At 48.3% G+C, this 13,989-nt stretch overlaps 2 protein-coding genes across 3 annotated transcripts in view; one reads left to right on the forward strand and one right to left on the reverse strand.

The window, feature by feature from the left end:
• Window positions 1–189: 189 nt before the first annotated feature.
• LOC120952918 (glucose dehydrogenase [FAD, quinone]-like) lies at window positions 190–4,369 on the reverse strand. 2 transcript variants are annotated; one of them, XM_040372508.2, is made up of 3 exons: window positions 3,953–4,369; window positions 2,490–2,832; window positions 190–2,412 (listed from the first exon to the last, which is right to left on the reverse strand). In XM_040372508.2, exons 2-3 carry the CDS (start codon window positions 2,830–2,832, stop codon window positions 887–889), a joined length of 1,869 nt encoding a protein of 622 aa, XP_040228442.2. In that variant the 5' UTR covers window positions 3,953–4,369; the 3' UTR covers window positions 190–886. The 2 variants fall into 2 exon arrangements, with proteins under 2 accessions (XP_040228442.2, XP_040228441.2); XM_040372507.2 differs by having other exon boundaries at window positions 191–2,412; window positions 2,490–2,835.
• A 4,639-nt stretch (window positions 4,370–9,008) lies between these two features.
• The window catches only part of LOC120951295 (glucose dehydrogenase [FAD, quinone]-like), a 63,994-nt gene continuing 59,013 nt past the window's right edge, over window positions 9,009–13,989 (forward strand). The window contains exon 1 of the mRNA XM_040369925.2: window positions 9,009–9,448. Coding sequence (XP_040225859.2) covers window positions 9,425–9,448 — 24 coding nt within the window. The 5' untranslated portion in view covers window positions 9,009–9,424. The remainder of the gene's footprint in view (window positions 9,449–13,989) is intronic.

Consider the following 13,989-nt stretch of genomic DNA (forward strand, 5'->3'; position numbering starts at 1 on the left):
TGCTACAAGTTGTGTGTTTGAGAAAATGAAAAAAAGTAGTTTTTGGTAAGTATTTTAATTGTTCAAGAATTTACACGTTATCTAAAAACGCATCTCAGAAAAAAGGTTAAAAATCATATAAAAATTGCCTACGACGATGCAATTATCGTATGATCACCGTTGAGCGTGCAACTGTTGTAAGGTTTCGCGGCAAGCTTAGATTGTTAACCCTTATGTCAAATGCCGCGTGAGCGTGGCAATAAAAGCGAGCGATCTAATGTTGCAGCGTTTGTCGGACGGGTTCGATTCCCATCTGAACCATATCTTGGTCTCTTTTTTATACTTCATGGTAGCAAGTCGTGCAATTCTGTGCGTGTCTAGCATGCCGGCGTCGTTCGTTGAATCAAGAACACCAAGAAGAAAAAGATGATTTCATTGGGATTTCATTGGGCAGTGTTTGTTTGTGTTTTACTTTTTAACCTTTTTATTACTATTCTTAAATTGGAACACACAATACTCACTCTTTTTCAGTCCCTTGCTACTGTATGTGGGCGGAAAATGAAGTTTCTGCTTCTAAAGCCCAATTAAAGAGATGGTTCCCAATGGTTCAACCTAACAACACATCGGACCTGGGTTCAAATCCCAAGAAGAAACAGCGCATTTGATTTTTTTTCATTAGTTTGGCTTGAGCATGATTATAAAATTATAAATTTCGACTTAAAGCACATTTATTTTTATAATTATTAATTTATACTTTATTAATTTTTTTCTTGTTTTCTTACTTTAATGCTAAATTGTACCGTTGATTTACCTCAAACATAAAATTAAACTTGTAACCCATCGTGACTAGTTTGATTGGCGCCGCTTGCAACGGCAAAGAGCATATATCTCCCCCCTCCCTCCTCCCTCACGGTATGTGATTGTTCCAGTAGTCCTTCACCATGTCGGCCGCCTTCTCGCCCACCATGATGACAACCCCGTTAGTGTGGGCCGCCGGTATGACCGGGAAGATGGAGGCGTCCACCACGCGCAACCCGCCGACGCCGTGCACGCGCAGTTCCGGATCGACGACCGCGTCCGGATCGCTGGCCGGGCCCATCTTGCACGTACCGGACTGGTGCTGAATGCTGGCACCGACCTGCCGCAAGCAGCAGCGCCAGTAGTCGTCCGACCGGAACGGATGCGCCTCACACCCATAGAACGGTGTCCCAAGCAGCCGCGCACCGTACGAGGCGAAGCTGTCCGACTCGCCAATGCGCACCGCCAGCTTAATGCCCTCCACCATCGTCGCCAGATCGTCCGGATGGTCGAAAAAGTTCCCCTCCATGTGGGGCCAGTGGAACGGGTTGCGGCTCTTCAGCCACACCCGGCCCCGACTTTTCGGCCGCATCAGTACCGGCGCAATGCCGAACGCGTGCTGTCCCCGGGCCGACCCAAACGAGCGGTCGTAGAATTCGCGCGTCATCCCGAACGTGTGCCGGAGCGAACCGGACTCATCGTTGTTGACCGCACCCGTCCCGAGCACCAGCTCCACGTCCGGGTAGTCCTCGGGGGAGCGCGAGTTGTTCGTCTTCACGAACGCGATACCTTCGGCTCCGCCCGGCACGGTGAATGGACCGCGGCGGGCGAACAGATAGCTCAGGAGGGGGGCCGGTCGGCGCATGTCCCGCTCCCGTATCGTTACCGGCTGGTTGACGGTGAACACCAGCCCGGACAGTGTCTGGTGGTCCTGCAGATTGTACCCGACGCGCAGATCCTTCACGACGGGTATGTCGAGCTGCTGCAGATGTTCCCGCGGCCCCACGCCGGACAGCATCAGCAGCTGGGGCGAAGCGATCGCGCCCGCCGCCAGTATCACTTCCTTGCGCACGCGCACCGTGTGCAGGCGCTTGTTCTTGGTGAACTCCACGCCGAATGCCGTTTTCGTGACGGGATCGATCAAAATCCGGGTGGCCCAGGAGCGGGTCGATATGTCCAGGTTGGGCCGATCAGCGACCGGTTTGAGGTAGGCCCGGGCCGCACTGCATCGCTCTCCGTTCACCATCGTGGCCTGCGCCTTGTAGAACCCGAGCTGGACCGGATCGTTCGGATCGATGTGCCGGTAGCCGAACCGCTTGCCGGCCTCGATGTACCTGCCCAGCATTGGCGTTTCGAACGAGCTTTCCTCGATGTGCAGATAGCCGTGCGGGTTGTACGGCTGGCCCTTGATCTGCTCCGCCTTCTCGAAGTACCTCCGGACGTCCCGGTAGCCCCAGCCGTAGTTGCCCGCCCGCTCCCAATCGTCGTAGTCGCGCTGGTGACCGCGACCGTACAGCAGGAAGTTTATGAGGCTCGTCCCACCTAACCCACGCCCTTTCGGCCAGTAACAGACGCCCTGCTCTAGCCCTCGGCAAGCATTGCGCATCGGATCGGACCGGTAGCCCCAGCTGTAACCTGCGTGGAGAGAAGGGGAATGTCAGATAGGAATGGGAGCTTCCTGCTTCCTTATCGCACCCACTCCACACACTCACCCGTGGCCGTTGTGAGTCCAGCGGTGAGGGGAACGTTCGAGATCAGGTTCTCCTCCTTGCCCACCTCGAGCAGCAGGACGCTCCAGTCGCGCACTTCGCTTAACCGGTTGGCCATCACCGAACCGCCCGAGCCGGCCCCAATCACGACGAAATCGTACTCGTCGCGGATCCGCTTCGCCTCCGGTATTGGCACGGAAGCGTTCGGGCCGGTGCGCACCAGCAAGCTCACCTCATCGAACAGCGTCTCGAAGACGGGGAACTGTTGCGCGTCGGTGGGAGGAGAAGCCGTCAGCAAAAACGCCATCAGCACTGGCAGGCGCGTGCCAACCGTTCGTCGTACCATCTTCTGTGGGAATGATTAGTTGTGCCGTTGGATGAGAAGATCGAGAAGATCGAAGTGATATCTTAATGCAAGGCAGATGATCGCGAATGTGATGCAGGTGCAGGTGGTGACGGTCGTTTTGATGCCTTAAAGCCTTTTTTCTAATGTCATCTCAACATCAATGAATCGAATGTTAGAAGAAAGAGAGAGGATGCACGAATTCAGAATCTGAGATCGCTGAAGGTCTTTTCTTATGCCATCTGGGCATCATTGCGCGCACAACAAAAACCCGCTAAATAATTGCGAAAAACCCTCACAAACGTCAGAGATGGAATGATCGATGCGCTCGTTTGTGGGAATGTAGACCCCGGAGGGGGGGGGAGCGAGGGTTTCACTTTGACCGACAGACGCTGTGCGGATTGTGAAAGACAATAAGGAAACAATTCCAACTGTGTCCATCAAAGAAACGGACGCCCTCGAAGGCGCCGCCATGTCAAGTGCACGCTCACAAAACACTCATAACATGCAGTTAAAATTGGCCTTATGGCGCGCGTTTGGAGGTGTGGTAAATCGAGGATCACGTCCGTGTGGGGCTTTGTTTTTTATTCGGTCAAACGTCAACACTTTGAGCGTTTGATTTGTACAACAAGCACACGCGGAATCGAATCGCAATTAACAACGCTCTTATTGCTGAAGATCATTCACGACATGGGTTGTCGATGTCAAACTCAGACATGCAGGTTCACGAGTCAGTTGAACGGGGAGATATTTAGACAATATTGGGGGGAATTAGTAATTCATCAACTCAATGTTGTTGAGGTTTGTGTTTTAATAATAGCCATTAGAAAATGGACAACGTTTAACACCGTGACCTTGCCAGATGTATGTCACGCTGATGCGGGTTAGGAAGAGTAGAATTGAAAGGACATCCAATGGTCTAACCAGGCTAACAATGTGAAGATCACTTATGTGGAGCACATAATTACTCATTATATCTTGTACTAAACTTATTGAGTAATTACTCATTATATCTTGTACTTGTCACTAAAATGCATAATCCACGGCACAATTGTTGATGCTCTTGCTCACTTCCAACGATCACCTGCATGCAATGCACCTGGTGCACCTTGAAGACACTTACGTTGCTACTCTAGCGAAGCGATAGTATCCAAATGTCCTTGCAAGCTTTAAGCAACTCGTGGCTGCACACAACTCTCATCGATGCTTAGACGGTTCCAAGCGCTCCGAGGATTAAAAATCTCACTTCTCCAGCCAGCTAAACCCACCAACCATCCACTGCGAAAAACGAAAAGCAACTAATCCACCCAACCGTATTCGTCTAATGCCGTCTAACAGCTGGCACGAAGCTAACCTCTCAGGTGGGGAGGGAAAACTGCTTCTACTTCTAAGCGGCTAACATCATCTACAACTCACCCTCTCGCTCCCACCAGCTGTGTAGCACACTACAGCTCACACCAGTGGAGTGTGATTTGTGAGACGGCCGAAATCCGATCGAACGCGATCGGAGCCATGTGTCCTCGCGATCGTGACAGATCGTTTGCGCGGTATTTAGTGAGCCGCTGGAGGCAAAGGCACACAACAATCAAGTATGGTTCTTGGGAACGCGCTCGCACGCCAAAGCGTTGGACTGGGACTGGTAGGGCCGGGCAACCGTGCCCAACCACTTGTGTGCCCCCGTATCACGATGCGGCCCACGATGCGCATCAAATTGTGCACAAATCGAAGGGAGTCGTTCACATCGAAGCGATCGTCGTTAGTAAGCGATCGTACATGATACGTCCGCCTCTGCGCAGCGCACAGTTTCGCATACACCACGTACCAACCAATCTGCTGCACCGCGAAGGTGAAGTTCAGACGGTGTGCCAAACCACGCTAAATGGGGGGTGTACATTAGCATGGGGACATGGGGACGGACGATTGCAGCCCCCGGTCGGCGACTTCCGAGACGTGCGGTGGTACGGTCGAGTGCTGCCAAAGCCCTGATGGCCTAATCGGTAAAGGCAAGATTGCGACGGTGCGTGTTCGCTGGACGTTAACCATAACTTAACGCTCCGATGTTTTGTGACCTACATCGAGCAAGTTCTCTCTCTCTCGGCGCTAGAATGAACGCTGGGCAGACACTGGCACCCCGCTCCCCGGGGGGAAGGGAAGTGATGGCGATTAGAAGGTGGCTCGTCGCTTCACCGCTATTTGCGCCCGCACCGTGGCCGACGAGACAAGTCTCCGGAGGTATCCGATCTTTATACGTCGTCGTGTCGAGCCCCAAAGATTGCGGTAGATCCGGTTTGGCGACTTTCGGTTTCTGTGGCCTCTCGTGGTCAGCCCCATGTGTGTGTGTGTACGCAATCATTTCCGAACCTTTACCGGCTTTGATTACACCATACGTGCGCGAGCGCAATTTAGCGATTAATGTACATAGGCCCCCCCGTCTTCGTGTTCTTGCTTGTTGCAGGGATCGTGTATTCTTGAGTGGCTTTATTTGTGAGCATTATTATGCTGTAAGATCATAAAGCTTTTAATCTCTTTTATATATGGATAACATAAACACCATCCCTCCGACCCGTGAAACCGCGACACAAAGTGTCAATAAACTCTGGAGCCAGTTTTGGTACGTTCCATTAGCACACGTCTATCGGGTGGAATTCTTCGCCGCTTGAGCACTGCACGATCGGAATACTAATGACCAGTTCTGTGTAGTTTAGCATATATTTCAAACCAAAGGAAAGTAGCAAAACACTCTCCACGGGGAATCTCTATTGAGAGTGATTGGATAGGCGGGGAAAAATAAAAGACGCACAATTTATAGATCCTGTTGTGACACAAGTCGCGCCTCACTAAAATGAAATCATTAGAGCGAATGGCGAAATTCAGCACAGCATCGGCTTATAAAGAGATGCATTCCCTCGCAATATTAGTAGATGTCTCGGTTCGCTGTTGATCGGATGGTATTTTTTCGTTTTGGGAACTATTTTGGGGTCGTATTTCGCATTTCGCAAAATGTGTATATGCGTTTTATTTTGCTAAAACCGTTCGTCGTCTAGTCGTTTAGAAAAAAAAACCCGTTGCGAGATTGAAAATCATCGACGACTCTCCTTTTCCGATGGAACCGCAAGGAACCGGTCTCGGTTTACGGTCTGTCTACCAGCTACGGGTATTGGAATCGATCGGGTTCACGTTTTTTTCTCATACCAGTGAAGCAGCAGCCTTGACACAATTAATATTAGCATCGTAACACACTCTACTTATCGATTGTCCCGATTCAATTCCTGATGTGTGAACTCGATTGAAGATCCTACAGTAGTACGGCTTCTTATCTCATCTGTATCATAAGACTCCCATCATGTCTGGGGAAGCATTAATGAATGCAATACGACAAGCGAAAGTAAAACACATGTCCTTGAAAAAACAGTACGATTACACACGGCCAGTGTTTACATGGGGTGCAGCAGTTCTGAAATTCAACCAAAGCCCCAAAGTGGTCCGTGGCTCTTGGCGCCGATAACAATATGACCAAAGCTTGATTGAAAATGAAGGTCACTGGAGGAGGTACGGTGGGTACCCCAAAAACAAAAACCGCACTGACAGTGAACATGAAAAGAGAACGGGTTTGCGGGTTTTGTCTTACGCGCTGCAACCAGCAAACGCCCCAGCATTCGGGGTGTTTCACTGATATAAACAAAGCTAGTAAAAGTGACTTTTTATTTTTGATTTTTATTCGAGAGGATTTTAGGTACTCCCCTGGTGATGGTAAGCAAGGGTGTAAGGGTTCAACGATCAGTGCGCAGTGTGCGTGTATGGTTGAATGAGCAGGTGGACTACGTGCTGAGGCTCACGTCGTTTATCGGTGTGCATTTAATCGCAACACATAAGACGCTGGATATGAGGCGAAGAAGATATTTGCTAGGTTAGATTAATGTATTTTTGTGATGCTAAATACACTACCAACTACAATTTCGAAACATTCTTCAACCGATCACGATCATATGCTAAGCGGGGTGACAAAACAAAACGAGTGCAACGGCATTTTAGATGCAGTTTTATCGAGAACACCGGTGGGTATGCTGGTAGAAGGGAAGGGGGTTGTCTCTCCCTCCTATACCCACCTCCTGCCAAGAAATTGCTCACGTTATCCTTGAGCTGCACCGGTGCGATGCAACTGCTGTTGCCGCATTTGCTTTGCAAGCGAAAAGATGCTGTAAAAAACAGTTAATTTACAGTGGCACCAATCATTGCAGCCGATCAACAAATGAAGATGACATGCAAAAAAGGGCACCGATCGTTCATATCGCGCTGCAAGCTCTCGTTAAACTTGTGATCGATTCGGGGTAAAGTGAGCGAACCTTGAAGCTTCATACCCTCACAATGAGTTATCACGTCAAGTACAAATTATGTCACTATACAAACACACCGCGGCAACAACCCAATTTTGGCATTCAATTGATGTATGCGAAGACAAATTATCCATATGCAACGGGGTAAGTGGAACGAAGGATGACATTTTTAATTTTAAACCATCCTGGGGTTTTGGGTGTTGAAAAGAAAAATGAGCTTTATTTACACTTTTGAGGGACCTAGTGATCGAAGAAATGGGACGCTACGCGTGCATTGTTCTATTCAGTAGCGCATTGCTGTTGTGTAATATTGCTTTCTTTGCAGAGTAAGTGTGTTAAGAAAATTTCATCCATCAAGCTTCTTCGTCAGCTAGTATTACAAGTCAAGAGGCGAAAACGCGTTGACTCGTGACACGCTGGGATGCGTTAATTTAACCACAACTAACTACTATCAACCGTGGCCGGCATCGTGAAATCGTCCCCGCCGGTATTGCATAACGCAGCAAGATCAGTGAATGAATCCGAGTCTGTGAAATGTGGGTGAAATCAGTCGACCAATAAACACTTTGGCTGCTGCAGGCGTTATCGGTATGAGGTGAACTCTAAACTCCAAAACCTAACCCCGCGCCCTAACCTAACCTATCAGCGCCCCAGACGGTCGTTTTCCCATGAATGGCGGTCAGTGGTTTCATTGTATTAGTGACTGATCTACTTTCCAGTGGGGCATTTACACTCTGACCCCTGAGCAATGCTAATAATCAGCCGACCACTGCGAGCATTCAAACTGTCACAAAGCATTGCGGCGGATGCTGGTTGTGATTGGTTTGTCCTCCACTGGAAATAGGTGCAAAATGAGACAATTTGTGGGCAGTAATTGTCGCAAATTACGTGCCACTATTACTAAATTATCTCACAACAAACGATTGTCGACGCATCTCGCTGTGATCTGTTTTTCTGCAAACGCTTTGTACACTTTGTCAATGACCTATCCTATTATTACCTTCAGAGAGGCGATCATCGATCATCAGCAAAACAGTGTAATGGTGTGATTCATGGCAATCAAACCACTCCGGCGAGATGGGACGATGACTGATAGCACAAAAGAATGTAAGTACACCATGGTTGACCCTGCCCAGTGTGCCCGAGTCTGCTGCGACTTGTGATTAACCATCGGTCAGTGAGGTCGTCCAGCGCGATGGTGGCTAGCCTTGGTGTGCTAATTGCGAGGTGAGCACATTGCTGCATATGAGCGCCACTCCGTCACGCCCCAACGCCCAAAACTTCCAAAGCGCGCCAACCGGGCTGCCCCGATTGCATTGCGTGCCTTTCTTTGGCCAGGATGCTCATCACCTTTGGTAAAGGTCCAACCCGACCGCCGCTTGAATGCAGGCTGTCCGATGAAGGTGTTGCAGAGTGTTGCAGCGTGAATCGAAAGACTTCAACGCGCGCACAGAGCATGTAGCGCAACATTTGATGGGTTCGCGCAATCTGTGGTCATTCGGAGGGATGGTTAAAAGGTAGGAATGGGTTTAATTTTTTACATGAAAAAAGAGGCTCTTTTTGGCAATAATGGCCCTAAGCTATGGTTATTTTGATGAGTCAATTGTTGCGTTGTAGTAGAGTTCCTGATCATGATGATCATTGCATTTTTGAAAGCATTTTGTAAAGGGGTTTGCATGGTACGAACTGATAAACAACTATAATTCTTTAGTTGAAAACCCCTGCCTGGGCCGATGTTGCACACCCGACGATCGGACGTAACGATCGCGACGGAGCAAAAAATGTAGCATCGATCGCGTCGGACGCGCGTCGCCGAGACAACCACGCGGAACCGGTGCGTTACTGTACTGCGAAATCAGCGCAAGCCATTTAGTGATAGCGGTGCGCCGTGAACAGGACCTCTTTTGAGAGCGATCTTCGAGCAGCTGGCAGTTTGAAATCAGCCAACAGTTTGTGGATTTTTGTTTATTTTAAAAGCTAACCTTTGTGGAAAAGTGTGATCGTGATCGTGACTGAGGAGAGATAGCAAAGGTTCTGTTCTGTTTGGATGATAGTAAAAGTGTTCTTTCCGAAAGGTGTGCTTTTAAGCGTGTGTTCAAACAGACTGTGATTAGCTACGCGGTGTGAGATGTTGGGCGGTGTGTTGTTGTGAAATGGTTGGTCACATATTTCGTGTCAGTTGATAAGAGAGCTCCGTCGCGTCCGGCAAGAGAGAAAAGTGAACAGGAAAAGTGAACAAGATCTTCTCGCGGCTCGTGTAAATGAAACGGTGTACAGCAAAAATGGTACGGAAGTGTGTGTGTATGTGTGCGAATAGATTACAAGAGATTTCATTAGTCATAAGTATATTTGAGATAAAATGTCTAACAAGCATACCAGTTAAGAAGTTTGTTATCTTTTCGCTTGCTGTTCGGAGAACACAAGCCCCCTTTCGTGGGACAGCCAAAGCCACAACACCGTGGCAAGAATGTGACGAGCTCGTGCATTGCCTTGCCAATCAGCAAACAGGCGCCAAGTGCGTTTCCTCAATAGTGTAAACACACAAGCCGCTTTGCGCGTGTTCGCTGGTGCGTGCGAAGGCGTAGAACATTGCCTTGGCATAGGGGCCAAACAAAAAGGGTGGCGCGGCACGGCCGACACCACACGGAAAGCCGTTTGGGGCAGTCCAATTTGTTGCAAACGTTTTTAAACACGATTTAATTCAATTGTGTAAAGAAACAAGCGTGCACGATATGAGGAAAAAGTATGTTGTGAGGTATGGAAATTTCTTCGATTGCAGCAATTTCGTGTATCGTGCTGATTGATAGGGCGCTTGCGAAAAGTGTTGATACAGTTTAACGGAGTTGATTTCTTCAATTTCTACGTATGGAACAATTTTGCAAATCAAAACCACTCGTTTCGTTCAATCGATCAGTCGTTACAATCCAAAAAGTGATCCATTACATCATGGATCTCGCAGGGATGATTCGGTGGATTTTTGCACACCGTCACCAATTCTGGCTAGAACGTTTGGAGCAGCGAGTGCTAAATGGGTGCTAATTTTTGCATCCCTGCCCTGCCCGCCTGTACAATGCGAACGAGCTTCAACAAGTACGAGCGAATGCCGCAGAAGGTGTGATTTGAAAACAGATTGCAAAGATTACATCTACAAAAAAAAAGGAGGAACCACTAACCAAACACACGCTGTAGATGAGTTGATATTGAAATCCGTAAATAGCATCAATTGTACAGGAGGAGCAAATTGCAATCAGCGCACTATTGTTGGGGTTGTTTTGTCGTCACCCCATCGGTGGGAATGTCATTTGCAGCTACGACCTGTTGTCAATCAGCTTCACTGATAGAGTGCCTCTCTCAGCATGTGTCCTGCCTTGCCAGTGCGTGTGGATGGCCGCATCGTCTTGCATATGCGTTGTAATTGCGATGCAAATTATTCACCGCACCATTACATCGGAAAGACCCGCCGTGCGGGATGAATGAATGTGTTACTGTTCCCGAGCTGTATCTCCCATCTCAGCGCACAACAACATCAACAACAACCGAGGATGGAGGTCTCTAATCGTCGCTAGAGAAAACAAAAAAAACCCACCCCATCCGTTGACCTAACCTTGAGCGACTTGCAGACTTTTGGGACACTCCAAACAGCAACACCAAACACAACAGCAGCAATCGAAAGCAGAAGCGCCCGTGCGGCTGTCGCAATGGAGCGTTTGCTGTTGTTGCTTTTGGTGTGTTGTTTATGGGAGGAGAAAATTTATGCTGCCGCACATCAATCGATGTGAATCGGCCGACATTGTGTGTCCGTGCGGCAATGGTCCGTTGACCGTGCCGAGTGGAAGAAATGGGTTCGGTGTGTTCGGGGAGTCTTCAAGTGTGATAAAGTAGTCGGGCGCGATGCGGCGCTTACTTAACATTGGCGGAGGCTGCAGGAAAGGTGGTAACACTGAAGAACTGACTTCAGTTGAAGTGTTTGCTGAAGTGTGGCACGAACTGGTTCGTGATATTTGCTTGCAGAGCTGTGCTGTGCCGGGTGCCCTCAGGGCGTTGTTGAAGGAAATTAATTAATTCTCATCTCAGAGACACCCGCGGAATCTATTAGATGCTTAAACATTCCCTTTAATAGATTATAATTAGCTTTCCGGTTTTGGCTTTTTTTTCTAGCCTCAGTCTATTTGCCTAAACAAGAAAGAAAAAACCGAGCTTCCCCCATTAATTAGAGCTAGAGCAACGAGATGACATCAGAAGCAATCGATCATCGGCACGGAATGGTCGATCGCCATTCGCGGTCATTATTTGCACGAAATCTAATTTGCCCCTCTGTGTGTGGATGTGTGCGTGTCCCAAAAAGGGGGAGGGGGGGGGGTCTAAAACTGACACGAGGGTGCTGTTTTACCATCCATTAGCCGGTGTCCTTAGCGGGTAAATAGGCAGACAAAACCGGCTTTGCCGGAAATCGGGCAGCGTGTGCATTTGTGCCAATTTTGGCTGTCTGATGATTTGAAGGTTAAGCCGTAACATATGGGCACACATGCATTACTGTAGCAAATAAGAGTCTGTCTGTGAAGAATCGCACCTGTTTCCGGTGTCCGAATGGACCGCATTTTTGTTTGCTTTCTTTGAAGTCATCGTTAGGAGATTGGACCAGAAGTTTGCTAATGAGCTGGCCGACGTCCAAGTAAAAGATCGATCAAGATCGACTGTCTTGTAAGTTATAACTAGGTGATCTTTCGTTCGATAGTAAATATCTGGGAAATAGGATCGAATGAAGCTGAATCAATTAAAAGTATTGCCAACAAACCGATCACCGATCTTTCCCGGTTTATTGCCTTCCCAAGGCTACGGGGAAACGGATTTGGAGCACGTTCACTCGTTGCAATTAATTTTGGAAAAAAGTGAATTGTATTCCAACAACTGTTTATGATACATGTCCAGAAGCAGACGACACCTTCACCCAAAATGCACCGCGTGACGTTTTACAAACAGATGGAATGCACCATAATTGACTGCATCGGTTTACCTTGAGCTTGTTTTCTTAGCGCTATGCCACCGCCAATGCATCAGCGCGTGAGCGAAAGGGCAGCGAAAGAACGATCTACAGAGAGTCCTCCCCGCCTTTAAACGTGATCGTGCAACGGGTTTTCACTTTCATTCGTTTTCTGCTCCGTTTGTCCCCAACGACCTAGAATGAAGCTGTGCATGTGTGTTTGTGTGATATTTCTGCATACGATCGAGCAGCCCGTTGATCACCTTGAATCCCCGATCGGCATTTGCTCAGGTCTTAATTGGACTGGTTTCCGTAACGGCATGTCTGGGGATAGAGCAGGCACACATGGCATGGGCAATATGAATTCCCACACAACTCGCCCAAATCCAGCGCTGCTGCACTATAAACCAACGCAGCTCGCTGAGGATTCGCTGTCAAACGGAATTTCTGTCAATTCCAACGATCATAGTGTCGCAAAATCAGCAGACAGGACGCGGTGATGTGATTAATTGTGGGACGCTCTTGACGAATTAAGCGAGCCAACTACCGTGGGCGACCTTTGGTGGCCTTTTCGGTTTTGGGGTGGCCAGTGTCTGGCCGTGTTCACCGAGTCTGACAGCTTTAAGAAGAAGATTAATCATCCAAACGATCAAGGTGTGGTTGCGGCTGATAGTGTCAGCGTCGAGGGATTGATTCAAAGCTGTGACATCGAATGAAATCTTGCAAATGCGAATGATTTTTGCATCGAAATGCGGAGAGTTTTCAATCGGCTTGCAGTCCACGTATAGGGTGTACCAAGAACTGAAATCGCGTACAACATGTCGACAATCTTGTAGAAGCTTCTAACGTGCAACAAGAGCTGCATTTATAATGTGCAAGTGAAAATTGTTTTTTTTTCTTCTCACCAACTCGGCAGGTGTCTGTTTGCCCGCAGCCCAGGTAAACAGGTTCTTGAGTGTGTAGCCTTCGTAGTGTGTAGAGCGTCACTAGCGTCACAAGTGCCCATCGGTGCGTAGTGCAAATAGTGACAAACGAGCTTCGATTAGTTTAATATGCATCTGCATGGCCGGCCGAACATATATACATATATACCCCCAGAAACCGGACGCCTACGTGACAAAGCCAAGGGGAAGGTCGTACAAGGGACAGATCCAAAGGTCTCTTCTGTGTGTGTGTGTGTGTGTGTGTGTGTGTGTGTGTGTGTTTTTTTTTCCTTCGTTTGATCACTTTTATAGAATGCGCTGAAGCCGTGGGATAGAGCGACGTGGATTCCAGCAATTTGGTCACCAGAACACCAGTGACTGCATTTCGATGGAAGATGTTTATCGAGCGAATGAAGGGCAAGGTCTGTTGCCACTGTGGCCTTTCCCCCAGGCCATTTCCATGCCGAGTGTCAGTCTTTCATCGTGCGTGTTGTCTTTCATTCAATAACGCATTGCCGCAGGAAACTGGCGGCGCTTTGTGGTTTTGGTTTGTGTTAGATTCTCATTAAGCTAATCATTCGATCGATGTTGGAAGCTTTTAGGCGCTTTTGCTAAGCTAGGTTAGGGTATAAATTGAGCAAAAGGGAGAGAGAGAGGCACACATTCCGCAAGTATCTGTAGCATACATAAATGATGCAATATATCGTGCCGTTGAACGTATCGTTTTGTATTCGGAATATTGTTTGCACATCTCTTACCATGGGGCCTTGTCGTATTTTTTATGTAACAGTTTGATAGGGGATTGTTTTTTTTGGTGAAACCATGCAATAATTTCGCGGATATTGGTGACATGATGTGAGTGGCAGGAGGGCCTGAAACATCCATGTCAAGGTATTGCTGCCTTTAAGGCACCTTCGTTAGC

Source organism: Anopheles coluzzii, chromosome 2, assembly GCF_943734685.1.
Source record: "Anopheles coluzzii chromosome 2, AcolN3, whole genome shotgun sequence".
In the NCBI taxonomy this organism is placed as follows: Eukaryota; Metazoa; Arthropoda; class Insecta; order Diptera; family Culicidae; genus Anopheles; species Anopheles coluzzii.